Source organism: Marmota marmota, unplaced genomic scaffold, assembly GCF_001458135.2.
Source record: "Marmota marmota marmota unplaced genomic scaffold, marMar, whole genome shotgun sequence".
Lineage (NCBI taxonomy): Eukaryota > Metazoa > Chordata > Mammalia > Rodentia > Sciuridae > Marmota > Marmota marmota.
This window is the reverse complement of record NW_026000185.1, coordinates 20,779,038-20,806,501: the sequence shown is the minus strand read 5'-3', so window position 1 is coordinate 20,806,501 and position 27,464 is coordinate 20,779,038. Positions and strand designations below refer to the sequence as shown.

At 46.1% G+C, this 27,464-nt stretch overlaps 1 protein-coding gene and 1 pseudogene across 2 annotated transcripts; both read left to right on the top strand.

The window, feature by feature from the left end:
* Positions 1 to 1,396: 1,396 nt before the first annotated feature.
* Qprt (quinolinate phosphoribosyltransferase) lies at positions 1,397 to 19,916 on the top strand. 2 transcript variants are annotated; one of them, XM_048789786.1, is made up of 5 exons: positions 1,509 to 1,536; positions 4,565 to 4,591; positions 18,299 to 18,834; positions 19,283 to 19,414; positions 19,486 to 19,916. In XM_048789786.1, the coding sequence occupies exons 1-5, from the start codon at positions 1,524 to 1,526 to the stop codon at positions 19,702 to 19,704; spliced, it is 927 nt and encodes a 308-aa protein (XP_048645743.1). In that variant the 5' UTR covers positions 1,509 to 1,523; the 3' UTR covers positions 19,705 to 19,916. The 2 variants fall into 2 exon arrangements, with proteins under 2 accessions (XP_015346775.1, XP_048645743.1); XM_015491289.2 differs by lacking the exon at positions 4,565 to 4,591 and having other exon boundaries at positions 1,397 to 1,536.
* A 967-nt stretch (positions 19,917 to 20,883) lies between these two features.
* LOC125612400 lies at positions 20,884 to 25,805 on the top strand (annotated as a pseudogene).
* The last annotated feature ends 1,659 nt before the right edge of the window (positions 25,806 to 27,464 follow it).

Below are 27,464 nucleotides of genomic sequence, written 5' to 3'. Positions count from 1 at the left end.
TACATCCCCAACCCTTTATTTTGAAACAGAGTTTTGCTAAATTGCTGAGGCTGACCTTGAATTTACAATCCTCCTACCTCAGCTTCCCAAATCTCTGGGATTACAAATGTGTACCACTGAGCCCAGCATAGACTGGGTGATTTACAAAGAAAAGAAATGTATTGCTCAAAATTTTGTAGACAAGGAAGTCCCTTATCAAGCTGCCTGCATCTGCTGAGGGCCTCCTAGTCCATTGTCACATGGTAAAGGACATCAAACAGCAAAAAAGCGCAGGGCTCTCAGCCGTGTACAGGATCATGCCTGTGATCCCTGCTGCTCCAGAGGCTGAGGCAGGAGGATCGCAGCCAGCCTCAGCAATTTAGTGAGGCCCTAAGCAACTCAGAGAGAGCCTGTCTTAAAATAAAATATATTTTTAAAAAAAGTGCTGGGGATGTGGTTCAGTGGTTAAGCACCCCTCGATTTAATCCCTAGTATAAAAAAAAGAGAAAAAGAAAGCAGGACTCTTTTTCTTCTCCTTCTTATAAAACCACTAATGCCATCTTGGGGCCCTGTTCCTGTTCCTTATGACCTCATCTAAGTCTAATTACCTCCCAAGGGCCCCACCTCCAAATACCTTAAATGTATGTATTTGGGGGTTAAGTTGGGGGGTGGGGAAGGTTGGAATTCAAGCCATCACCCAGGAAGGGGGAAGGAAAAGGAAGGAGACATTACTCTGTCACCTGCAGTTAGTTTGACTTGATGCTCAGTAGCCATTATTATTATTCTTTTTTTTTTGGGGGGGGGGGATGGTTACCAGGAATTGAACTCAGGGACACTCAACCACTGAGCCCCATCCCCAGCCCTATTTTGTTGTATTTTATTTAGAGACAGGGTCTCACTGAGTTGCTTAGGGCCTCACCATTGCTGAGGCTGGCTTTGAACTCAAAGATCCTCTTGACTCAGCCTCCCAGTCCACTGGGATGACAGGTGTGCACCACCATGCCCGGCTATTATTTCATTTTATAGCTAAGAAAACTGACACACAGAAAAAAGCATTGGAGATAAAAGAGAACGGAATTAGGAATGGAACCATGGTATTCCCAGTAAGCCATCCAAAAGGCTCCCCAGGGGCCTGGGGTTGTAGCTCAGTGGTAGGGCGCTTGCCCAGCACATGTGAGGTCCTGGGTTCAATCCTCAGCACCACATAAAGATAAATAAATAAAGGCATTGTGTCCAACTACAACTATAAATAAATAAAAAAGGCTTTCTGGCCCTCTCCAGGAGCCATATTCCTGCTTTCACAGCCTCCAGCCCTGCAGGGGGTTGGGAGTAGGGCCAAGTAGGATGCAGGGCGAGAACAGGGCCTCTGGTCTTGGAGGAGGGCTGGAGTCAGGGAGGGAGGCCTCCCTGGGAAGGGCTGACCCGCCAGAGCCTGGCCCCTCCCTCCCTCCCTCCCTCCCTCTGGCAGCCCCACCCCCACCCTGGGCCTCTGGGAACACCGGATCTGAGCAGTGGACACTCTAGCCCGGCCGCTCCAAGTCACCATGGACATTGAAGGTGAAGGGACATCTCTCCCCAGTGTCTCCGCACCCCTCTCCCCGCTGCTGGCTGCCCCCCTCTCTTCCCAACTTCTCTCCATCCCTCCCGCCCTCTCTGGCCTCCCCATCCACTCTCTGCCCTTCACCTCCCTTCAACCTCAGGGAACCCAGAGGCCTCGTCTCACTTTCTCCTTCCCTGTTGGGTCCCCAAGGAGCTCCAGAGAAGACAGGGCCCTGGAGTCCTAGAGAGCAGGAGCCCCCTGAAGGAAGCCGGTCTCCTGGGGGCAGACAGGGACTGGTAGTGGGAAGGGGAGCCACTCTGGACTCTGCCCCTCCATAGCCACTCGCTGGCGGCTCAGGAGGAACCGAGGCAAAGTCCTGTCTGTGGCTCGGTGGGGGAAGGGACCTGGGGTCTGTGAGTCCCTGCATGGGAGTGAACCTGTATACAGAGTGACAAGGGCCAGGCTCTGCAGCCACAGGGCTCCTGTGTGAGTCCAGTCTCCACCAGGCCCAGGCTGTGGGACATTGGGCAGGTCACTGATTTCTCAGAGACTCATTTCCTTGCATCTGTAAAATGACAGTAACAGTTTCCTGCCCACGAGGTTGACAGGAGGACAGAGGACAGGCCATCTGGCAAGTGCCCTCCCAGGGCCTAGGCACAGAAGGTCCTCCCTTGATCTCCCTGTGTTTTCACTTTCTCTCCCTGGGGGCTCCATCCCCAGCCTCCAGCCACCCTCCCCCATCCAGGGCTCCTAGGGACCCCCACCCTCACCCCTCTGGCTTGGCTGTGGGATCTCCTCAAGGTATCTTCACCTGATTCCTTTGGGGCTGGGGTTCTTTACTAAGGAAATATGGATAGGCTTTGGGGGAGTTCAAGAACCCTAAAATACATATGGGAAATTACATGCCTTTGTGTGCACATAGTAATGCATTTTTTTTTTTCTGAGAGGGAGTCTACAATGTTCATCAGACCCAAAGTCTAAAGAGTAGTGAAAACCTCAAAAAGTCAAGCATGGGCAGGGTATGATGGGGCACATCTGTAATCCCAGCGACTCAGGAGACTGAGGCAGGAGGATCGCTAGTTCAAAGCCAGCCTCAGCAACTTAGTGAGGCCCTAAGCAACTTAGTGAGACCCTGTCTCAAAATAAAAAAGTAAAACGGGCTAGGGATGTGACTCTATGGTTAAGTGCCTCTGGGTTTAATCCCCAGCAACAAAACAAAACAAAAAAAACCCTCAAGGATGCTCATCCACAATACACCCACCTCTGCAGCCTCCCACCACACAGCTTAGAAATGACCTTAGAGTTAGAAACTTGCATTCAAGTGTCACCCCTGCCACCTGCTTGCTGTGTGATCTCAGACAAGATGCTTAGCCTCACTGTGCACCGTTCCCTCACGGTGAAAATCCTGCCTTTCCATAGGATTAGGAATAACAACCTGACTCACAGAAACCACCTGGTGGTCGCGGGCTGGACATGTAGCTCCTTGTCTCTGTCTTTCCCCCTCTGATCTCGCCTCAGGTTCCAGTTTCATTTGGAATCCCAGATTGTCCCTTTCCACCCGGACATCTCCGGACACGTTCATCTCAAAGTCTTCTCTGCCGCCAGTCTTCCTCCTGTGTCTCTGGTCACTGACCCACGTGAATTAAGCCAGGAGGGAGCGGAGAAGTCAAGGTGGAAAGACACAGGCTGGGAATGTGGAGGAAAGAAAGGGGCTAGTCCAGATGCCGCTGGGCAGGGGTAGGCCAAGGCCAAGGCCAAGGCTGAGTGGTCAGGCTGGGCCAAGCTGTGAGCATGGCAGGGCCCGTGGGAGCATCCAGGCGGCCCACAGAGGGACACCCTTCCATCACAGTTCATTACTTCTTCTTGTCCAGGCCCAACAGTCCCCCCAACCAAGACACAATTTAAATGTTTAAAGTTCATTTTTGATACTGTGACTTCTTTTTTTTTTTTAAATTAACTTTATTTTTTTTTACACAAATGGAGTACAACTTTTCATTTATCTGGTTGTACATGATGTAGAGTCACATCATTGGTGCAATCCTACCCATACAGAGGGGTAATAATGTCCATCTCGTTCCACCATCTTTACACCCTCATACCCCCTCATCGCCCCTTCCTCCCCCCTGCTCTACCCAAAGTTCCTTCTTTCTTCCCTTGCCCCCAATCCCCTGTTATGGATCAGCATCCACTTATCACAGAAAACATTTGGCCTTTGGTTTTTTGGGATTGGCTTACTTTGCTTAGCATGATACTCCAGCTCCATCCATTTACCTGCAAATGCCATGATTTCATTCTTCTTTAAGGCTGAGTAATATTCCATTGTATACATATACCACAGTTTTTTTATCCATTCATCTATTGCAGGGCATCTAGGTTGCTTCCACAGTTTAGCTATTGTGAATTGAGCTGTTACAGACATTGAGGTGGCTGCATCACTGTAGTATGCTGATTTTAAGTTTTTTGGGTATAGACCGAGGAGTGGGTCAAATGGTGGTTCCATTCAAAGTTTTCTAAGGAATCTCCTTACTGCTTTCCAAAGTGGTTGCACCATTTAGCAGTCCCATTAGCAATGTGTCAGTGTTCCTTTTTCCCTCATCCTCTCCTGCTCTCACTGTTGCTTGAATCCTTGATAATTGACGTTCTGCCTGGAGTGATGATACCGCCGGTAACCAGTGGCGAGTTCTGCTCCCTCAAATGCTGAAGTTTGAACATTAGAGAAGCAAGCCAAGGCAATCATATAAAGCAGGGTTTATTTAGAAAGAGGTAACATAGACTTCTCCCGGGAGGGAGAAGGGGCCATAGCTGGTATGCTAAGGGTTACCTTGGCAACAGGTTGGAGCAGGGGCAGGATCTTGACAAGGGTGGAGGAAGGGCTTTGAAGGTATTCACATTTCAATCCCTCAGGGGACAATCTCCAACTCCCCAGACTCAGTCAAAATTGGCTCCTTACCTGACTCAATTTACGTATCTATACTGACTGTCTAATTCTGGCTTCAGTGAGATGAAATCTTCAAGTGTTTTTTTTTTTTAATATTTATTTTTTAGTTCTCGGTGGACACAACATCTTTGTTGGTATGTGGTGCTGAGGATCGAACCCGGGCCGCACGCATGCCAGGCGAGCGCGCTACCGCTTGAGCCACATCCCCAGCCCTCTTCAAGTGGTTTTGATTGGTATTTCTCTAATTGCTAGAGATGTTGAACGATTTTTCATAAATTTGTTGATTGATTGTATATCATCTGTGAAGCGTCTGCTCATTTCCTCAGCCCATTTATTGATTGGGTTATTCATTTTTTTTGAGTTTTTTGAGTTCTTTATATAACCTGGATATTAGTGCTCTATCTGATGGGCGTGTGGCAAAAATTTGTTCCCATTCTGTAGGCTCTCTCTTCTCCTCATTGTCTCTTTTGCCGAGAAGCTTTTTAGTTTGAATCCATCCCATTTATTGATTCTTGATTTTATTTCTTGTACTTTAGGAGTTTTATTAACGGAGTCAGATTCTAAGCCAACATGATGAAGATTTGGGCCTACTTTTTCTTCCGTTAGGTGCAGAGTCTCTGGTCTAATTCCTAGGTCCTTTGATCCTGTGACTTCTGATCAAAATTCCATAGTGATTTCCTGTTGCCTCGAGAGTAGAACCCTTACTCTGGCCTCTCATGCAAGGCCAGCTCAGTCTGGCTCCCTCTGAGGTCACCTTCTCTCTTGATTCTCCCTCTGTGCCTGAGACTCGGCCTCCCTAGTGGCCTGTGGCCTCTATTCTCTGCTCTGGGCCTCCCTCTCCATCAAATTCCAATTGGTTCTAGAGCTAACCTATCCCAGACTCTTTTTTGCTTCCACATCTTAATAAGGGTGATTGAGGATCACGCCAGGCTTTATTTGGAAGTCATTTTTCTAACTAGGGAGACAAGAAAAAAAGGAAAGAACATTCTTCAGAAGGCTGTTGTGCTGCAGAAGAAAACACAGGCCTCCTAGCCTCTGTCTCCACCTGGTGTTTTGTTGAATAAATCAACAGATAAATAGATGAGAACAAAGCTTTGAGTCAGACACCTGGGTTTCAAAACAGGCACTTGGTTCAGGCACTTGCTGTGAACTGCACCAGTCTGTCCTTACAGCAGGAAGCCCCATAATATCCCCATAAAACTCTCAGAGAGCAAAGGACTTGCCTGAGATCACCCAGGGAGTAGTTGGTTGAATCATGGTTCCGGCCCAGGTGTTTCTGACCCCCCCATCTGGACTGTTCCTGGTACACCCGGGACAGAGAACCCTGGGGCTCTGGGTTTGGCTCATAGAACCTCACCATAACTTGGTTTTAACTACAGAATACTTTTTACTTTGGCAGCCTCATCTAACACCACTGTTTGTTGAAAGCACAGAGCAAAACTTGCCCTATTTATTTTGTGTGCATTCTGGGAAGCTTCGCCAGGCCTCAAGACAAAGGCACATCTGGAACATCTGGTTCTCTTTAGGCCTTGACTGGCTCCTGCATTTCCAGTAAAAGTGATTGAATGAAAGATGGAGGAATGGGAAGTTGGATTCCAACATCATCCCTTGTCCCTCCAGCAGGGAAATGTGGTTAGGCACATCATAGAAACACAATAAATCAGTCAATGATCCAGCACAATCCAACGGCTAAAGGGCCAGAGGTGGGGAAAATCCTCATCTATTCAGTTATTTGGACCAGTTTACATTGTTCATAAAGAGAAGAATGTGGACAATATCAAGCTATGGAAAACTTCAGAGAGAGAGAGATACTTATTTCATTGCTGTCCAGACAACCATTTAATAAATTGTCACCTCCACCTGGAGTGGTAGCGTATGTTTATGATCCCAGGGTCTCTGAAACCTGAGGCAGGAGGAGGATCGGTCACAAGTTTGAGGCCAACCTTGGCAACTTAGACTCACTATTTAGTGAGATCCTGTCTCAAAATTTAAAAAAAAAACTTAAAGACTGGAGGTATAACTGGGTGGTAAAGGGCCCCTGGGTGCAGTCCCCAATAGCAACCAATAAATAAAACACAAAAAAGCAAGAATTCCCTTGAGAGATCCAGGTTACATCCCTCAGGATAAAAGGATGACCTCTGAAGCCCTGGCATCTTGAAGAACTTTTACATGCAATAACTACAAGGCCAGAAATCAGGACTGGGCTGGCACAACTATCTTCCCTGGAGGAAGCCTCTCTAGAGCTTTCTATGCCTGTCTTCCACCTACAAGCAGCTTGTCTCTGAAGTATGTGCCTTTCAGGGACAGCTGCTAATTAGCGAGCCCGGATATTCAAAGCAACCCACAGGAGTCCCTTTTGTTGGACCAGCATGAGCTGGTCAGGGCCCAAAGAAAACCAGATGTGTTTATTTACTTTTCACAAGTGGAACTTTGTGCCTCTAGATTATGCAATCAAAACAACTGATCTCTGATAAGTGGACCAGAGGGAACCCCTGCAGGGGACAGCTGCTAGGGTTTTCTAAAAGTGACCTGCTGTGGAGAGGGGAAGGCCTGTCCATGTTTATTAAATTCTAGTTTTAATATTTTTCTAGCTCTGCTCTTTTGGGTAATTTCCCCCTTACATTTATGAGTCTTTAATTCCCATGTATGAATATGAATGTTCCCTGCCTTGAAAGACTGAGATAGGCTTGTATGGGAGAAGAGACTTTCTGGGGAAAAGGGTCCCTAGGAATTCTCAGGGATGGGCAGGGGGGGAGCAGGTGGTGGGAGGGTGAGAGAGGACTCAACTCAGGCCCATTGGGATCCTTTGACACACATGATGAAAAGAATTTCAGCATGTGTGGGTAGAGACACAGAGATTTATTTGGGAAAGCAAGGAATATACATTTGGGATAATGTGGGCCATCTCAAAGTGAGAGATGCATTTTGGGGGTTCCCAGCTATTTATTTATTCAGGTACCCAGAGGCACTGAACTACATCTCCAGCCCTTTTTAATTTTTAAAAATTTCAAAACAGGGTCTCATTATATTGCCCAGGCTGGCCTCTAATTTGCAATCCTCCAGCCTCAGCCTCCTGAGTCTCTGGCAAAACCTGGAGCTTTGCACAAGCCAGGCAAGCACTCTACCACTGAGGCACATCCCCAGCCTCTGGCTCTTCTTTAAAAGGAAACTTGGTGAGGGGTGGGTATACTTCTTATACCCACCCCTCACCAAGGGAATGGTATCAGTCTGGTGATTGCAGGATGGTTTCTGGTGGTCTGGTCATTCTTAGGATCCTTATGTTACAGAGCTGGGGGCCTTCCAAGAAACTGAGGCAATGTGAAGACTCCTCTTCACACCCTGATCTTGCTGTCAAGTCAGAAAGATTTCAGTAGCAGGCATCAGTTTATTAGTAGAGATAGGAAAGGGGGAAAAGGGACACTGTTAAGGGAGAGAGTGGGTTCTCTCTGAGAGGAAAGGGACAACGTGCCTCTCCTGTGCTCCAATTTTTTTTGCGGGGGGGCGTTCCAGGGATTGAACTCAGGGGCACTTGCTACTGAGCCACATCCCCATCCCTATTTTATATTTTATTTAGAGACAGGGTCTCACTAAGTTGCATCCAGTTTTATTGGGAATTCCAGAGAAGTTTCCATAGACTCTTGCCCAGTCCATCTCTTGACTTTTGATGCAGGGTGACTTTAGACTTTCAAATCCCTACTGTCATGGTAACTCTGGTCACCTTGGCCCATGCTGACTGAATCTAATTGGATTCTCAACCATACATGCTTATAGATTGTATGGTTAGGAGGAACTATCCTTATTTCCCAGAGTTTCAGGATCTGGTCACAAAAGTCTCCTCCTTCAGGGTAACTTGGGTTCCTCTTATCAACATTATTTTGGGCCTGCATTTCTTCTGCAGTGAATGGGTAGTTTGCTAAGGGGTATAAAATCCTGTCCACATAGTCCAAGCAAGGCTGCAGATAAATTGCGTCTTGGAAAAGAAAGCATGTAGGGGTCAGCACAGTGGGCACATTTTATATAACTATTCTCTTAACCTCGTGTTCCTACCGTCCTTACCTGTCTGTTCCCTAACACTTAGGCTGACAGGGTCTTCATTATCTGATCAATATCTATACTGGATAGTTCCCTAAATTATAAATTTCTTACTGTTTTTTTGTTTTGTTTTGTTTTTGATACTGGGGATTGAACTCAGGTGCACTCAACCATTGAGCCACATCCCCAGCCCTATTTCGTATTTTCTTAGAGCCAGGGCCTCACTGAGTTGCTTAATACCTCACTAAATTGCTGAGGCTGGCTCTGAATTTGCGATCCTCCTGCCTCCGCCTCCTGAACCGCTCGCTGGGATTACAGGTGTGTGCCACCGCACCCAGCTGTATCTCTCTTTGCTTAATTCGTTTTTGTTGGGTTAATTAACAGAGTACATGGTAGGTTTACAGATTTCCCGGGAATTTGGGAGTGTTGGGCCTGGGAGAGAAGACTGGTTTAGGAGGTTGCAGGCCTGGAGAAGTATGTGGAACTTCTGACTTACAATTTTATTTCCTTGTCCTTCCTTTATGTCTCCTTTCTTTCTTTTTCTTTGGGACTAGGGATTTAACTCAGGGGCACTTTACCACTGAGCTATATCCCCAGCCATTTTTTGAAATTTTATTTCGAGACAGGGTCTTGCTAAGTCAATGAAGCTGGCCTTCAACTTGTGATCCTCTGGTCTCAGCCTCCCAAGTGGCCGGGATTACAGGCATGCACCTGTCTCCTTTCTATCTTCTTCTTTTTTTTTTCGATCCAACATCAGGATCTGTGATAAGATATGAAAAGTGCCTGACATACAGTAGGCACCAATGTGTGGCAGTTCTTCCTCTCTCCTGTACTCAGACGCTGCCAGCTCTCCTACAAATTGGATATAGGTCACCACATGCTAGACCAATTATACTAGAACTTCTAGGGGTGGGACTCAGGGGCCCAAGAATCAACATTTTGGTAAAACTTCCCACATGATTCCATTGTGCAGCTGAGGTGCAGAACCAGCACCCCATTCTGATATTATGATTTGGAATAAGAAACATATATTTTGGTCTTCATCCCTAGAACCTGACACAGAGCACCTAGAACTACATTAGGCAATCAGAACAACTGCTGGGAGACGTGTCCAAGAGGGAAGCCCCTGAGGGTGGAAGTGCCTGGGGTGTTCTAAACTTCAAAAAAGAATCTTTTTGCAATTTCCTGAGCAATGGGGCTTCCAGAAGAATCTTTGGATCTAATTTTTGGTTTTTGACCTTGTTCCCTGACACAGAACTGCTGGTCCCTTGAAATTTCCTGGGTGACAGGGACAATTTCAGCTCTAATGAGGCAACTATGGGATGGGGCTGATCACCAGAAAGATCAAGCCATGGTTAGAAGCTGGGAACTGTCAGTGATATTTACCCACTAACTCTCCCACTCCTGAGCTCTGGAAAGGGACGAGGGGCTGGAGATTGAGTGACTAGTTAGTTCATCACGCCCAGGTGATGAAGCCTCAACTAAAAAAATAAAATCCCCAAAATGCAGGGTACCTTCTTGCAGGCCTCTAATCCCAGCAATGAAGAGGCCAAGGCAGGAGGATTGCAAATTGGAGACAAGCCTTGGCAATTTATCAAGGCCCTAAGCAATTTATCAAGACCCTGTCTCCCTGTCTCAAAATAAAATTTAAAAGGGCTGGGATATATCTCAGTGGCAAAGTGCTCCTGGGTTCAATTCCCAGTACCAAAAAAAAAAAAAAAAAAAAAAAAAAAAAAAAAAAAAAAATCCAATTAGAAAATACACAAAAAAAACATGAAGAGACACTTCACCAAAGAGGATATACAGATGGTAAATAAGCATATGAAAAGATGCTCAGCATCACTAGTCAGCAGGGAAATGCAAATTAAAACCACAAAAAGACATCACTATACATCTAACAGAATAGTTAAAAAATAGTGACATCATTAAATGCTGGCAAGGAGAAACTGGATATCTCATTGCTGGTGGGAATGTAAAATGGCACACTGCTTTATAAAAATGAAGTCTATTCTTTTTTTTTTTTCTTTTCTGGGAATTGACCCCAAGTGTGCTCTACCACCNAAAAAAAAAAAAAAAAAAAAAAAAAGAAAAAGAAAACAAAAATCCACAACAATAACAACAACAAAAACCCCAATAGAATCCAAGATGTACAAATTGTAATTGGTTAGTATGTGTTTTAAGAGTCTCTTAATCTTTTGTTTTCCTTGCAATTATCTGTGGAAGAAATTAGTCTATTTTGTGGTAGAGTTACATATGGTCTGAATTTATTTTATTTTATTTTTGGTACTGGAGCAAAGCCAGGAGCTTAACCACTGAGCCACATCCCCAGCCCTTTTTATTTTATTATTATTTTTTAAAATTTTGAGACAAGGTCTCTCTGAGTTGCTTAGGACCTCACCAAGCTGCTGAGGCTAACTTTGAACTCACAATCCTGCCTCAGCCTCCTGAGCTGCTGGGTTTATAGGCGTGTGCCACTGTGCCTGGCTGTGGTCTCAATTTTGCTGGTAGTAGTCCCATAGTATAGTTTAACATGTTCCCTTATCCTTTGTTTTTGTTTGTTTAATAAATGGGTGGTTGCATCTAGAAGCCTGATCTGACTCTGTCCAGCTGTTTTGGCAAGAGATTGCCAACAGGGAGAGGTGGTGTGTTCTTCCATCAGAAGGTGCCCAGTGTCTGGCTTCCTGGATTCTTGATATTGGCCTTCAATGTTGCACATTTGGATCAATTGGCTTCACTAAGGGCTGCAAAATGGTTTATGCCTTGCATCAGAACATTGGTTCCTGTCGGTTAAGTGTACAGTCAATGGCTGGGTGCAGAAGCACAGCTTGTAATCCAGGAAGCTGAGACAGGATCACAAGTTCAAGTCCAGCTTGGGAAACTTAGTGAGGCTCTGTCTCAAAATAAAATAAAAAGGTCTGGGGATGTGAATTAGTAGTAGAGCTCTCTTGGGTTCAATCTCTAGTATCGCAGTGGGGGGAAAAAGTAAAAATCCATGATTTTTTTGGGGGGGGTTTTGGGGATTGAACTCAGGGGCACTCAACCCACTGAGCCCCATCCCTAGCCCTATTTTGTATTTTATTTAGAGACAGGGTCTCACTGAGTTGCTTAGGGCCTCGCTTTTTTGGTGAGGCTGGCTTTGAACTGGCAATCCTCCTACCTCAGCCTCCTGAGCTGCTTGATTACAGGCGTGGACCACTGCACCTGGCAAATCAATGATTTTAATATGCAGCAATCCCCATAGGATATCCTCACAACCCCAATTCCTCTTTTTTTGAAAGATATTTTTATTTGTTCTTTTTAGTTATATGTGATAGTATTTTGATATATCAAACATAGTCAGAGTATAACTTCCCATTTTTGTGGTTGTTCCTGATGTGGGGTTACACTGCGGTGTATTAGGAAAGTTACGGCCGATTCATTCCACTGTCTTTTCTAGTCCCATCCCCCTCCCTCCCCTTCATTCCCCTTTGTCTAATCCAATGAACTTCTATTCTTCCCTTCCCCCATTTCCTCTTTAATTCATTCTCAGCCCCTGGCAACCACTAATTTGCTGCCTGTCTCTATTGATTTGCTTTTTCCGGCATTTCAAATCAATGGACATACAGAAATATGTTGTGGTCTGAGATGAACACTGTTTTTTTGGTTCGTTTTTTCTCCCCTTGGGTGCTGGGTGTTGAACACAGGGCTTCTTGCATGCTAATCATGTGCTTTATCAAACCCCAGCCCCAGCATGGCTTCTTAACCCTCATGCGTGATAGTCACAGAGGGGTGGGGGTGACTCTTCCAGAACCTCGATGCATGGGACCCTCCTCCTTCTTATTGAGTTGGTCTGGAGTGGGCCTGAGCATCTGAAAGTTTGAAAAGATTTCCAATGATTCATTTGAGGGCCTTTATTTATATCTTCTGAAAGGAGTGGTTTATACCCACTGTCTAATTTCTCACCTCCCACATACTTCTTGACCATGGTGATGTGGCTTCTGCCTCATCACTGTGCACTGAAACTGCTCTGGCCACAACCTCCCACTTGCCAAGTCCAGTGGCCCATTTTCAGTCTTTTTTTCTCAAGTGGGCCCACTCCACTTCTTGAACCCTCTCCTCCCAGACATCTGGACATTCTCTCCGAGCACTGCCCCTCAAAGCGAGAGCCACACCTCTCTGTCTTTGTCTTACTGATCTTCCCCAGAGCCCTCTTCTTCTTCCTGTCCTGGGGGATCTCCTCCGCTGACACTCAGTCATGGTACCCATGTGCTACTGGTGGCTCCCAACTCTATTCCTTACCCCCCATCTCTTTGGAAGTCCAGACCCATCCTCTTACCCACTGTCTGGAAATGGCCATCCACGTCCCTTGCAGGCATCTCAACCTTATTATCTGCAGAATCAAACTTGGTCCTTTCCCCAGCTGGGCTGCTGAGAGACTGTATTGCCCAGGCACCCTACGGGAACTTTGAGGTGTGGTTTCTGTACTTGTAAAATGGGAATAATCCCTGGTGGGGAGTTTCAGATGAGACAGCATATAAGAATCACGGTGCCCACTCACCACAGGATTTCTGTTCAGTTACTGCCTTCTGTCCCCTCCTCCGGCTGGCTTGGGATTTTGTCCAAGTTCTCAGCTAAATAGGCCAGTGCTGTTGTACTCAGGCCTCGCCTCCGCCATTTCTCCTGTGCACTCTCTGCTCATCCCTCTCCCTACCTCTGCTGTTTGACTTTGAGCCCCAAACACCTCTTTTTTCAGCCTCCAATGTCTTGCCTCCACTCCACACCTCTGTCTGGCAAACATGACTCATTCCTTCTCAGGGACAATTAGTCACCTCATCTTCCAGTGCCCCCACCACACTTGGGAAATGCTTCAGTCATTTCTTTTGCAAACACACCTACTATGTGCCAGACGATGCCCCTGGGCTTTGTAAATGTTAACTCTTGCTATTTTCTAACCCCAGGTCCAGAGACTTGGCTCAGAGATAGTGCCTGGGGATTAAGCAATCCATAAAACAGCCCTTTATCTCTTCCCCAATAATAACATAATCAGGCCATTATTATTATTGTCCCTGTTACAGATGAGGAATCTAAGGCCCCCAAAAGGCTGAGTCACTGGCCACAGCTAAAAGTGAATACTTTCAAACCCAGGTGGTGTGGTCCTGGAGTCTGAGTTCTGAGTCGTTTTACTTGTGGCCCCTCTGAGGCGATAAGTATCACTGAGTACTTACTGTTAAACTATCAGCACAGGGCTGGGGTTGTGACTCAGTGGTAGAGCACTTGCCTAGCATGTGCGAGGCCCTGGGTTCGATCCTCAGCACTACATAAAAATAAATAAATAAAAAATAGAGATATTGTGTCCAACTACAGCTAAAAAATAAACATTAACACAAAATGGGCAATATTGAACCTTTTCTTTTAACCTATAAAAAGCAGCAGATTTGTACAGTTCAGCATGCAGGGCACTTAGAATACAGTAGAAAACTCAACAGCAGGCAGAGGCCGCTGTAGGGAGAAGACAGTGACAGAGCATGGCAGTGGCGAGAGGACAGGGAGCTGAGTGCAGGGCTCTGTGAGGCCCACTGAATAAAAGATGTGTAAGAGAAGCCCCCACAGAGGAGCGAGAGGTGGAGGGGGTGTATTGGGGTGATGGTAACAAAGGCACTTACAGGCATAGACACCCGTGAAAGAGCTGCCCAGTCTGTCACTATTGTGGCCCAGCAATTAGTACCTGGCGGAGAGCAGGTGCTCAAAAAGGATGGGTCAAAAGAATGAACGAACAAGGTGAGGTGGTGCACACCTGTCCTCCAAGCTATTCAGGAGGCTGAGGCAGGAGGATCATAAGTCGGAGGCCATCCTGGGCGAGTTAGCAAGATGCTGTCTCCAAAAATAAATAAACAAACAAAAGGGCTAGTGGTAAGCTCAGTGGTAGAGCTGCCCTGGGTTCGATGCCCAATATTTAAAAGGAAAAAAATGAATGAATGAAAACTGGAATTACCGGACTGTAATCCCAGCTCCTCAGGAGGCTGAGGCAGGAGAATCACAAGTTAGAGGCCAGTCTCAGCAACTTAGCAAGAACCTAAGCAACTGAATGAGACCCTGTCTCAAAATAAAATCTGCTGAACACAGGATGAGGAATTAGATCAGAAGAACTGAATCAGATGTTGAGAGTGATCAGGAGGGTGGGGGAATTCTGGCTAAACTTTCTTAGCAGGATTCTTGCTAAAATTGGACAATACAGAACAAACACAGAAGTTCAAAAGTGAGGGCCTCCTCATTGGAGAGTTCAGGGGAGCCTGAGTTGGTTTGGAAAGAGAGACTCTGAGTGATCCGTTCATATGTTCTTTTTATATTGTTTCATTTTAAAGATGACTTTTATGAAGTATAATTACAAATAGTAAAATTCATCTTTTCTGGGTACAAATGCATCTGATGCGTAGCCACCACCACAGATAAAGAGATAAGACAGTTCTATCCTCAAACAGCCCTTGGGTGCTGCCCCTTTGTGGCCAATCCCTCCTACGCCCCGGCAACCACCCATTTGTTTATTTGTTTGTTCTGTTGCTATAGTTTTGCTTTTCTAGGGCATCATATGAATGGAGTTATATAGTCAGTGGCCTTTTTTTTTTTTTTTAAATATACTGGGAATTGAACCCAGGGTCTTGCCCATGTGTGCCACCAATGAGCTACATCCCCTTTTGAATCTTGCTTTTTGTGCTTAAAATAATTATATATTTGAAACAAAAACTTCCTATTGTTGTGCATATCAGTAGTTGGTTACTTTTTTATTGCAGAGTTGAATTCCATAGTATAGATGCAACAGTTTGTTTATCTGATACTGAGCTCCTTGGCTATTAAATAAAGGATTCAAATTTGCTTAAAAAAAATCAATGCATCTTGTGTTGCCAGAATTACTGTCTGGCTGCCTCTCCCATGATCAGCCAATTAAATTGAGAGGCCAGGTGTTGTGTCTCTGAAGGTGACTATTTGGCAAGCCAGCTCAGTAAGAGAAAAGGGGAGCCCTTTTTGCCAGGAAGCTGATCCAAGATGGTTTTTATATAGGTGGCCTTTGGGTGTTCCCCAGACTGGTGGGCGCCTTCCTGCAGCAGGAGGCCTGGATGATGCACACCCTACCTGATTACTTAGTCATGAGGTGTTTTTCAGTTTCAGCAATTCTCGAAATAATGATCATTATTTCTTTTGGCTAATCCTGCCACTCATTAGCCACATGTTATACAACAGACAGGCAAGAGATGGGCCTAGCTGCCCCAAGGCCCTCTTATTGAGCTGTCAGTTGATCATCAAACTCCTGGTAGTGAACAAGAATGCCCTTTCTCAGGACTGGGGTTGTGGCTCAATGGTAGAGCACTTGCCTAGCATGTGTGAGGCTCTGGGTTCGATTCTCAGCACTACATATAAATAAACAAATAAAATAAAGGTTCATCAACAACTTAAAAAGAAAAGAAAAGACTATCCTTTCTCTATGTGTTACATATTACAAATTCTCTGCAATGACCGCAAAACATCCTTCCTTTGTTAGTTGCAGAACCCAGCTAAGCACCCAAACATCCTCAATGCTTGGTTTCACTAGTTTGAATAAAGTGGGGTGGGCTGGTCCCTGCATGGCAGCCGTTTGTTCCCAGGCCTTCTCCTCGAGGGATGGTGAAGGGTGTACACGGGGTCAAGGGGTTTGCTCTCAGCACCCAGCCTAGGCACAGGCAGCTCACAGCTCAGATGTGAGAGAGAGTGTGGAGGAGGGTGGGGTGCAGGAGAGGTGCGATGAGTGGGTGGAGATTGAGTGCTTGGCTTTAGGAAAAAGACAAACAAGAGAGCGCCTGCTTCTGAGAGTAGAGCAAGCCAAAGTGCGTGCGTGTGTGAAAGCACAAGCTAATTGTTTCCTAGACCCCGGGAAGCCAATGGCAAAGGTGGCAAATGCCCAAGAGGCTGCAGCTCTTTTTCTGGCCGATAGATGGCGATGTTGTACTGCGTCTGGGTTCTGCCTCTGCAGTCACGCAGTTCAACAGTCCTGAAAGAATAGCCCCTGGGTTCAGGCAGTTAAGGACATTATAGACTCTGCCCACGTCCTTGAAGTGATGTCCCTCAGAACAGGGGTTCAAATCAGTTTTGCTGAGTTCTCTCCTTGTGCGGCCTCCATCTCTAGAGAGATCACAGTTTGTTGAAGCTTCAGCCTTAAGAGAGATGTCCAAATGCGGTGGGACAGCCAGCCATGACCACAAAGGGGCTGGTTCTGATCCTGTGGCCAATTTAAAGGTGCCCTCACCCATTTACCTTTCCCTGTGGTCCTTTGCGTCAGTAAAATTCTGAATTTCCAGCTTTAAAGCGCTTGCTACTATAGAGGTACTAGGATGAAAGGGACACAAGGTCCCATTTTGCTGGAGGGCTTAGTTTATAAATAACTAATCTGGGCAAAGCAGACCAGAATGGAGGCAGGGTGACCTTCAGGTGGTGCCTACAGGATGGTTGCATGTGTTGCTAAAATATTGAAATGCTCCTCTTCTAGTTGGCAATTAGCTGTTGACCCAGCACTAGGCTTGCCAGATAAAATACAGAGCACTCTGTTAAATTTGGATTTCAGATAAACCATAGGTAATGTTTAATATGTTCTAAATGTCATCAAGGATGTATACTAAGAAATCCAGTATCTAGCTGGGTGTGGCCTGTAATCCCAGTGGCTTAGGAGGCTGAGACAGGAGATGGCAGGTTCAAAGCCAGCTTCAGCGACAGCGAGGTGCTAAGCACAGTGAGACCCTGTTTCTAAATAAAATACAAAATAGGGCTGGGGATGTGGCTCAATGGTCAAGTGCCCTGAGTTCAATCCCCAGTACTCAACAAAACAAAACAAAACAAAAAACAGAGGAGGAGGAGGAGGAGGAAGAATCCAGTATCTAAAATAGTCAAAAAATTGGGCTGGGGATGTGGCTCAAGTGGTAGCATGCTCTCCTAGCATGCGTGAGGCACTGGGTTCGATTCTCAGCACCACATAAAAATAAAATAAAGATATTGTGTCCACCTAAAACTAAAAAATAATTTAAAATAAAATAAAATAGTCAAAATAATAAAGACAAAGTAGAGTGGTGGTTGCCAGAAACTGGAAGGGGGATAGTTTGCTAGCAGACTGGGGAATTGTTATACGATGAGTAGAGTTTCAGTTTTGCAAAATGAAAAAATTCTAGTGATCCACTATATAACAGTGTATTTGCAGTTAACAAGACGGCATTGAATACTAAAATATTTGTTAAAAGAGCCTGGCACGGTGGCAACTCAGGAGGCTAAAGCAGGAGCGTCGCAAGTTTGAGACTAGCCTCAACAATGTAGTGAGACGCTGTTTCAAAAATTAAAAAATAAATGAAAAGGGGCTGGGAGTGTAGCTCAGTGATTAAGTGCCCCGGGTTCAATCCCCAGTACAAACAAACAAACAAACAAACAAAAAAAAAAGAAAACGAAAAAGAAAGAAAGAAAGGAGTAAAGAAATTTGTTAAGAGTGTTGATCTCATGCCCTCCCCTTTTAAATCTATAATAAGTAAATAAAGTTTAAAAAAGGGAAGCTCAGTCATGACAGGAAGGAGCACATGTGCTCTTTAAAAAATCTTTAATGCATATCAGAAGTTTAACTAGATGTGTTTTTATTTGCTCCATTTGGCAACCTTGTACAAACGCACCAGTCCCACCCTGAGTGACAGTCCCTTCCCTGAGATCCTGGTCTTCACCCTGAGTGCTAGTGTCCTATTTGATAAGTTGTTAACTATTTTGACTGTCACCCTTGGCTACAAGGGAGGTAGTCCAACGCCACAGCTGTCTCTCTTTTTCCCTCCCAGGCTTATCTCTGCTGCTGCCCCCAACCACCCTGGCAGCCCTGGCAGACAGCTGGCTCCGAGAAGACTGCCCAGGCCTCAACTTCGCCGCCTTGGTCACTGGGGCCGCCCCGTCGCAGGCAGCTCTGTGGGCCAAATCCCCCGGGGTCCTGGCTGGGCGGCCTTTCTTCGATGCCATCTTTGCCCAACTCAACTGCCAAGTCACTTGGCTCCTCCCCGAGGGATCGCAGCTGGTACCCGTGGTCCAGGTGGCGGAGGTGCGGGGCCCCGCCCACCGCCTGCTCCTGGGGGAGCGGGTGGCCCTTAACATGCTGGCCCGCTGCAGTGGCATTGCCAGCGCCGCCGCCACGGCTGTGAAGATCGCCAGGGGCACTGGCTGGACAGGGCACGTGGCGGGCACCAGGAAGACCACGCCAGGCTTCCGGCTGGTGGAGAAGTACGGGCTGCTGGTGGGCGGGGCTGCGTCGCACCGCTACGACCTGGGAGGGATGGTGATGGTGAAGGACAACCACGTGGTGGCCGCTGGTGGTGTGGAGAAGGTGCGTGTCTGCTGAGTCCCTGCCGCGTTCCGATCTGACCCTCGCCCCCACCACTGCCTGGTGGCCGGGGGTCAGGGAAACAACTGTCCCATCTGCTCAGGTGGCAGTCAGACTTGCCTGTCAATGGCACTGTCAATGGCAGGCGGTGGACCTTGGGTGGATCGCTTGAACTCTGGGCCTATTTCCCAAGCTGTGGCACAGGGCCACCCTCAGTGTCGGTCCTTTTAATTTGAATATTGAGTCAAGCTGAACTCAGGTCCATTTTTTCACCCCCAACCATGGTCCTCTTATGTGGTTTAACCTCATAGAACCTCCCCGATCTGTTTCCTCATCAATCCCAGGTTCGTTATCCACCTGGGCCATTTTGAATGCCAGTGCCTTCTCCCTGGGGCCCTAGTGCCTGGTGCCAGGCCACCCATCCTCCCCCTCTCTCTCCTCCGCCTGGCAGGCAGTCAGGAGCGCCCGGCAGGCAGTCGACTTCGCTCTGAAGGTGGAGGTGGAGTGCAGCAGCCTGCAGGAGGCTGTGCATGCAGCCGAGGCTGGGGCCGACCTGGTTCTGCTGGACAACTTCAAGCCTGAGGTGAGGTGGCCTCTGATTCCTGGGAGGGGGCTTTTGGGGGCTCTCACTTCCCCTTTCCTTGTGTCTTGCAGGAGCTGCATCCTATAGCCCAGGCACTGAAGGCCCAGTTCCCAAGAGTAGCTGTGGAAGCCAGTGGGGGTGTCACACTGAGCAACATCTCTCAGTTCTGTGGGCCCCACATTGATGTCATCTCTTTGGGGATGCTGACCCAGGCTGCCCCGGCCCTTGACTTCTCCCTCAAGTTGTTTGCTGAAGGGGCCACTCCAGTGCCCCATTCCCGCCGTTCCTAAAGCCAAAGAGGATACCACCACAGCAGTGTCAACATGACCTGCTGGGACCCTTTATGTTACACATCTTTAGGTTCAGTGGCCAACAGGATACACTCAGCATTAGGCTGGATTTGGCTCCAGCTCTGCCATTTACTGCTTCTGTGACCCGCCAGGGACTGACTTCACCTCAATTTCCTAATCTGTAGAATGAGCCTAATAAACACCTAAGCTTATGGGTTTGATACTTATCACATAGCAAGTATTAGAGTAAGTATTAGAGACCACCATAGTTCATCTATTCCAAGATGCACATTTGTTTTTCACATGCTACCTTCTAAGACGTCAGGGTGCCCCTTTAATCAGTGATGGTCCACAGTGTTTTATAGCAAGACCCCTGTCATCATGCAACCACTGTGGCCTATGCATGAAGCTCACAGATACCCAATATAAATCCAGTGTCGAATGGACTGGCTACTTAGCAAGACCCTGTCTCAAAATTTAAATAAACAGGAAATGTGACTCAGTGGAAGAGTGCCCCGGGGTTCAATCCCTAGTACACTCCCCTGACAAAATCTATATTGAAGGGGCTTGCAATGTTAGAGCACTTGACTGGCATGCATAAGCTCTTGGGTTTGATCCCAGCACTGGGAAAAGAAAATCCATATTGAAATAGCCCAAGATAGCTTTCTTTTTTACTTTCTTCTTTTAGAGACAGGGTTTCTCTCACTCTGTTGCCCAGGCTAGACACAAACTCCTGGGTTCAAGTGCTCCTCCTGCCTTAGCTGCCCTAGTAGCTGACACTATAGTCACGGGCCATCTTGCCTGACTTAAAATAGCTCTTTCCATATGTACAAAATAGAAACCGTAAGCAATAAGAAAGTGTTGCTCATAGTTTAACTGATAGTGTTCTTTTGAGAAAAAGATGTTTTATAATCAATAATTTTTCTATATGAAGATTATGTGGCATGAGGTCTGCTATTCAGTTGTAACATTCCATCCGATGCCTGTGTTGGTACCAGTTATTAGGAATTTTTGCCCCTCACCTCCCTGGAAGCTCTCTGGTGGCAGTGAGAACCTGTCCCCTCCTCACTTCTAGAGTCTCCAACACCTCATTATGCATCCTTCCCAAAACGAAAGACTCCCATTTGGGTAAAGGTCTTTTAGGATCTGGCCCTATGGGGCTAACACTTGGTGGGGAAGATGGTGGACACAGCTGCTGGGGCCAGAGCAAAGGTCAGTGAGGGAGTGAGGATGAGGCAGGCGGAGGGTCCATGTCCAAATGTTAAGCTTTCTTCCTCACTACGTCAGCACCTGGGGATCTAAGCAGAGGACACAGGCCAGCTCCCAAGCACACACCGCCAGGTCCTGCTCACCTCCATGGCTGCCATCACACTCCTCTCAATCCTAGAATTTACCTAGAAAGCACGAGGCAGACAGATTCATTTATGGAGATGCTGGACTAACCTAAATGTTGCCTTGGGTGAAGCGCTGAGCCAAAGGGGTTATTCCCATAGGTCTTAGCTCAGAAGTGCCAGGTGGGCGATGTACCTACGCTAATTCCCACCTCCACCCTGGGTCCTCCTCTCTTTCCTTCAAGAGAAGCAAGGATACATCAGCAAGATGGCCTTCCCTGCTCCTCATGCTTGAAGGGAGAGAACTGAACCCCTTTAGAACAGGGGCACTCCTGGGCAGCAGAGCAGGAGATCAGTGATGATCTGGGAACTGGAAGGCAAAACACGTAGGATTCAGGGGAGAATCAGCCGGAGAGCAGCAGAGTGTGAACCAGGAGTCCCAAACTAAAACACCTCCAGGACCAAAATGGATAAACTACATGGGTAAAACTGGGATGAAATGAAGACAGTGGGCTGTGGCCAGGAGGGAGGTGTGGATGTGGGTGTGGCTGGAGGATAAGCTGTGGAGGATATATGTCACACCCACAGCACTGCAATGAAAAAAGAAATCTGCCAGGTTGAATCTTAAGATCACTTTTGGGGGGGGGGTACCAAGGATTAAACCCAGGGGTCCTGAACCACTGAGCCACATCCCCAGCCCTTTTTAATATTTTATTTGAAGACAGGGTTTCTGCTGAGTTGCTTAGGACCTCGCTTTATTGGCCCTTACAGGAATCTCCAAATTGAGACCTAGAGGGGGGAATGGGGATGGAGGGGTGGCGGGCAGGAATCCATTACCAGAGGAAAAGGAAATGGATCTTGGGTGAACAAAAGCAGCACACACCCTTTCTTGCAGAGGGATGGATTTCCAGGCAGAAGAGACTGCATGGGCAAAGGCCCAGAGGTAGAAATAGCTTGCATTGTGTGGTGTAAGATTTGAAACTGGAATCAAGAAAGATGAGATGGCGAGGAGATGAGCTGGCTCCAGACCACAAAGTGGTAGGTCAGAGGATTTGGACTGTGTCCCAAGAACAATCAGATTCAAGCTGGAAAATGAGATAAGCCTATTTGTAGTTTAGATCCAGTCCACTGCAGGAAGGTGCATTTGAGGGGGCAGAGTGGAGGCAGAGAGTCAGGAGGAGGCTGTCCAAGAGGACTTGAATGCAGGTCATGCCCATGGGGTTGGAGAGAAAGGAAAGCAGGCAGGAGATGGAGAATCTGCAAAGCAAAGCCTCAGGGACAGAGGAAGCCCTTTGGGTTCAGGATGGAGGAACGATGGGGTGTGGCTGTGGGGGTGGGGAGGGAGGGATGGGTGGCAGAAAAGGAATCTCACACCTCCTTGGGATCTTCCTGTCTAGCTGGCTACACTTCCTCTTTGCCTGGCCAGTCTCAGACTAATCCTGGATCATTTCCCCAAGTTGCCCCATGCCCAGATGTAAAGCTAATTTGGCAAATGTGCCCATCAGATCAATTTGCTAAATGAAAATCATATACTGCCATCAGTATATGATGCACCAGTGCGGACTGGTGGATGGGAAGAAAACAAGAAATGACTGAGTGTCCTGACCCAGTACATGTCCCCTTCCCTTGGTTAATGCTTGTGGGGGGTGGTGTTAGCATCTTCATTTTACTCACAAGGAAATCAAAGCTTTATAAAGTTAAGAGAGCTGCTCAAGGTCACCCATCAATAAAGTAGGTGGGGCAGAATTTAAAATCTATCATTAATAAGTGTTTCTTGAACACCTATTATGTGCCAGGAACTTTTCCAGATGGTGAATATGAAACTATTAGTAAAAGAAAATAAAATTATCTGACCTCAGGGAGATTATATTCTTGTGTTTGGTTGGGGTGGAGGTGGGGAAGAACAGACAATGAAGAATCCTTAAGGAAAAGATATAGAACGCCAAATCCTCAAGTAACCACCAGAGGGCACTGCAACCACACCACCTTCCCTTCTCTGATTTTTGACACTGGATTCTGAAGACAATAGCCAAGATGGCAATGAATACCAAGTAGAGCATCTGTTCAAGAAGAAAGCTGAGGAACAACTTGAAAGCTGAAATGGGAGTTTTTCATCCACTTTTCTAGCTGAATTTCTTCATCAGATCCTCATCGGACTGCCCAAGGCACCTCAGTTACTTTTCAAAGCCCTGTGAACTTCAAGTTTACCAGCCCATCAACACCCACCCCCTCCATTAATCTATTGCTTATCCGATTCCCCTACCCACCCACTCAGCTTCTATCCATCCTCTTTCTCACCTACCCACCTGCCTGACCACCCACCCCATCCACCAAATGCTGTTCCATCTACCCTCCTGACTACCCATATATACTAAGCACCCCATATGCTTCCATCTACCCATTCCTCCTTCCACCCCTCTCCAACTACCAACTGATGCTATGGACACCCAAAGCTAGGCCACCCAATCTACAGGGTCAAAGAGGTCAAAGCAGGTTGTCAGTGGACTGCCTCAGTGGGCTTGAGATTTTGTGTGCCACAGCCAATGAAGGGTGGAATCAGACATTCTTAGCAAACCAAGCTGTATCTTAAAATAATTCAATTTTGGATTAAAAACATTCCACTGTGGTTTTATTCTGGGGACTCATACATTACTTTGTCGCTAGCCTTCCAAGACAATAGAGTAGGTAAAATTCCATAAATGTTTCAGCATCTCTATACTTTGTTCCAATGACTTCCTGAGTCATAGATCATTTTGGCAGTTACTCAGTAACATTTAAGGCCAGCTCTCTGAAGCCCTAAGTAGCTCAAGATTGTGAAACAAAACTATAAATACCTAAGAAAATCTGACCCCAGACAGGGCACAGTGGCACATGCCTGTAATCCCCATAATTCAGGTGGCTGAGACAGGATCAGAATTTCCAGGCTAGCACTGGCAACTTAGCAAGACCCTGTCTCAGAAAAATAAATAAAAGAACTGGGATTGTGGCTCAGCAGTGAAGCACCTGTGGATTCAATCCTCAGTAACACACACACACACACACACACTCAAACATCTGACCACAGGCAATGAATAACTTCTTCTATTATTGATTTCTCCCCAGTATATGTGAACTTTCCTTATTTTAGATAATTATTGCTCTTCTGATGACTAGAATACAGCACAGCACATCTGGAAAATTAGCAAGGCAAAGAGATCATACATATCTTTAGTTTGGTAACTTCCTGGTAACCTCTTTCATCTCTTTCCTCTTTCAGTTCTTCACCTAAGTCAGGAGCCTCACACAGAACCAATAAAGAGCTGTCCTGCAAATTGTGTTCTCCTAGGTGTGTGTGTGTTTGTGTGTGTATGTGTGTTTGTGTTTGTGTGTATGTGTGTGTGTTTGGTACTAGGGATTGAACTCAGAGACACTCAACCACTGAGCCACATCCCCAGCCCTATTTTGTATTTTATTTAGAGACAGGGTCTTACTGAGTGCTTAGTGCCTCACTTTTGCTGAGGCTGGCTTTGAACTTTCGATCCTTCTGTCTCAGCCTCCCAAGCCACTGGGATTACAGGTGTGCACCACTGTGCCCAGTTTGGATGCTCTTTTGCTTTGGTGTTTGCAATGCTTAGGAAGGAAGCTTTGAGCATACCACTGAGTCACACCCAGAACCCCATTTGGACACTTTTTAACCAAAGGAAAAAAGCAAGCAGGGGACTCAGTTCTTTTTCCCATCTTGCAAAATAACAGGTGAAAAAGCTGAGAAGCCGGACACTAAAGAGAAGAAACCTGGAACCAAGAAGCCCGATGCCATTGGCACAGTTTAAAAGGGAAATCCTAAGGTTAAGGCGCCCAAGAAATGGAGACCCAGTGCAGCCCAAAACCTGTCCTGATTAAAGGAATTGGCAGAAATACAAGATAGAGTACTCAGCTGCTAAATGGAACATTGAAAGAAGGAGGTTCTTCTGTCACAAAACCAATCGGTGGTGACAAAAACCATGGTACCAGGGTGGTTAAACTTCACAAAATGCCCAGGTACTATCCTACCAAAGATGGGCAATAAAAGTCATGGAGCCTGGGCATAAATCCTTCAGTGTGAGCATCGCTCCGGCACCATCTCGTTCATCCTCAGTGAGCGCCACAGAGGAAGAGAGCAGTTTTCCAGAAGCACTTGAGCAGTGGCTTGCTACCTGTGACCGGACCTCTGTCCCTCAATTGAGTTCCTCGCATAGAGCACACCACAAATCTGTTATCACCGTCTCCACAAAAGCTGATATCCGCAATGGGAAAATCCCCAACCATCTCTGATGCTTAATTCAAGAAGCAGAAGCTGCAGAAGCCCAGACACCAGGAAGGTGAGATCTTGGACGTGAAAAAAGAGAAACATAAGATTACAGAGGTTGACCAGTTATTCCTTAGCTCCAGGGCTACATGTGATCCGTTTTCCTCTAAAAAATGGAATTATCAGGGTGGGTTGTGGCTCAGCGGTAGAGAACTCACCTAGCATGTGTGATGCCCTGGTTTTGATCCTCAGCACCATATAAAAATAAATAAATAAAATAAAGGTATTTTATCCAACTACTGCTAAAAAATAAATATTTTTAAAAATGGAATTATCCTCACAAATTGGTGTTCTAAATTTCTTACCAAGAATCTAAGTAACTGATATAGTTTTAAAAAGAAAGGTTCGTTCTTTCTTCCTTCCTTCCTTTCTTTCTTTCTTTTCTTTTATTTCTTTCTATTTATTTTTGGTACTGGGGATTGAACCCAGGGATCACTAAGCTACATTCCCAGCCCTTTTTATTTATTGATTGATTGATTGATTGGCGCTGGGGATTGAACCCAGGGCCTTGTGCATGCAAGGCAAGCAGTCTACCAGCTGAGCTATATCCCCAGCCCTTATTTATTTATTTATTTTTAAATTTTGAGACAGGGTCTTGCTAAGTTGCTTAGGCCTGGCTAAACTGCTAAGGCTGGCCTCAAGTTGTGATCCTCCTGACTCAGCTTCCCAAGTTCCTGGGATTATAGGCCTGTTCCACCACACTCATCCAAAATATTCCTTTCTTTAAAGCTGAATACAAAACATGCTTCCTGCTTTAAAAAATAATAAGCAATAAAGTCCTGGTAAATCTCACTAAAAACCAAAACAATACTTAATTTGAATTTTTGTACAATCTGCTTTGTTTTTCATCTGTTATGAGCCCAAAAGGGGAACTCACTGAGACTTTGCAGTTTTTTTAGATGAAGGATTACAGTTAATATATTTTTATATTGTTGGTATAGTAATTACCTAAATTGGATGTAAGATTTCAAGGGCCAAATCAAGTCTTACACATTTTATTCCTGACTAATTAATTCCATTGGATGAAAATTCTGTTGGGGAAAACAGAACATTTGGAAGAACTGTTTACACAATCTATGAGTCAACGATCTGGTGACGCTCTGAGTATAAGAATTAAAGCAGAATTCCCCAAAAAAGTTCATCATAAATTTTCTGACATGTTTAATTCACTCCTCCGTTAGTTAATTTACTTACCAGCATATAAAATGAAGAGAGTTAAAAAAAAATCCCCATCCACTCCCATCCCCCTGAGATAACCACTTCTAAGGGGCTCTGCTTTTAATTCTTCCAGAAGCTTCCTCTCGGATTGTAAAGACGGATCTTTTATAGCTTTAAGAATGTGTTGTGGGTTGGAGATATAGCTTAGTTGATAGAGTGCTTGCCACCCATGCACAAGACCCTAGGTTTGAGCCCCTGTACCACACACACACACACACACACACACACAAATCACAGGCCTGTCATCCCAGCGACTGGGAAGGCTGAGGCAGGAGGATCACAGTTCAAAGCCTCAGCAAGGGTGGTGAGGCACTAAGCAACTCAGTGAACCCTGTCTCTAAATAAAATGCAAAATAGGGCTGGGGATGGAGCTCAGTGGTCGCGTGCCCGAGTTCAATCCCAGTATCCCCTCCTCTCAAATAATGAGATGTGAAGGACAAAGAATTTATCTCACTCACACTTTTTCTCTTATTTTTCCTTGTTTTAATTTTTTTCTTCTTTATTTTTTTAAAACAAGAGTTTCTTCTCTTAACGCTAAAGTATATGAATCTATAGTAGTTAAAAATGTGACAAAGGTAGTGTGACAAAGGTAGTTCACACAGGTGACAGCTGCTGTGTACCACTGCCACTAGAAGGGCACCGTCCATCAGACCTTAACCTTGGGAACATTCTGCTGGATGCTGCACATGATATGCAAGGAGCAGATTCGGGGTTGGAACGCAGGGTCATGGCTGATCCCAAACTTGGGCCCATTCTGTGCCCTTCCTTATTCTGCTCCGGAATTCTTCCAGGGCCAAGACGGAGACGCTCCTGCAGTGAACATCTGGATTACCTGTCCTGACCGCTTGGCTCTGCAAACTGCCTCTGCGCTGGTATCATCCTCCCGA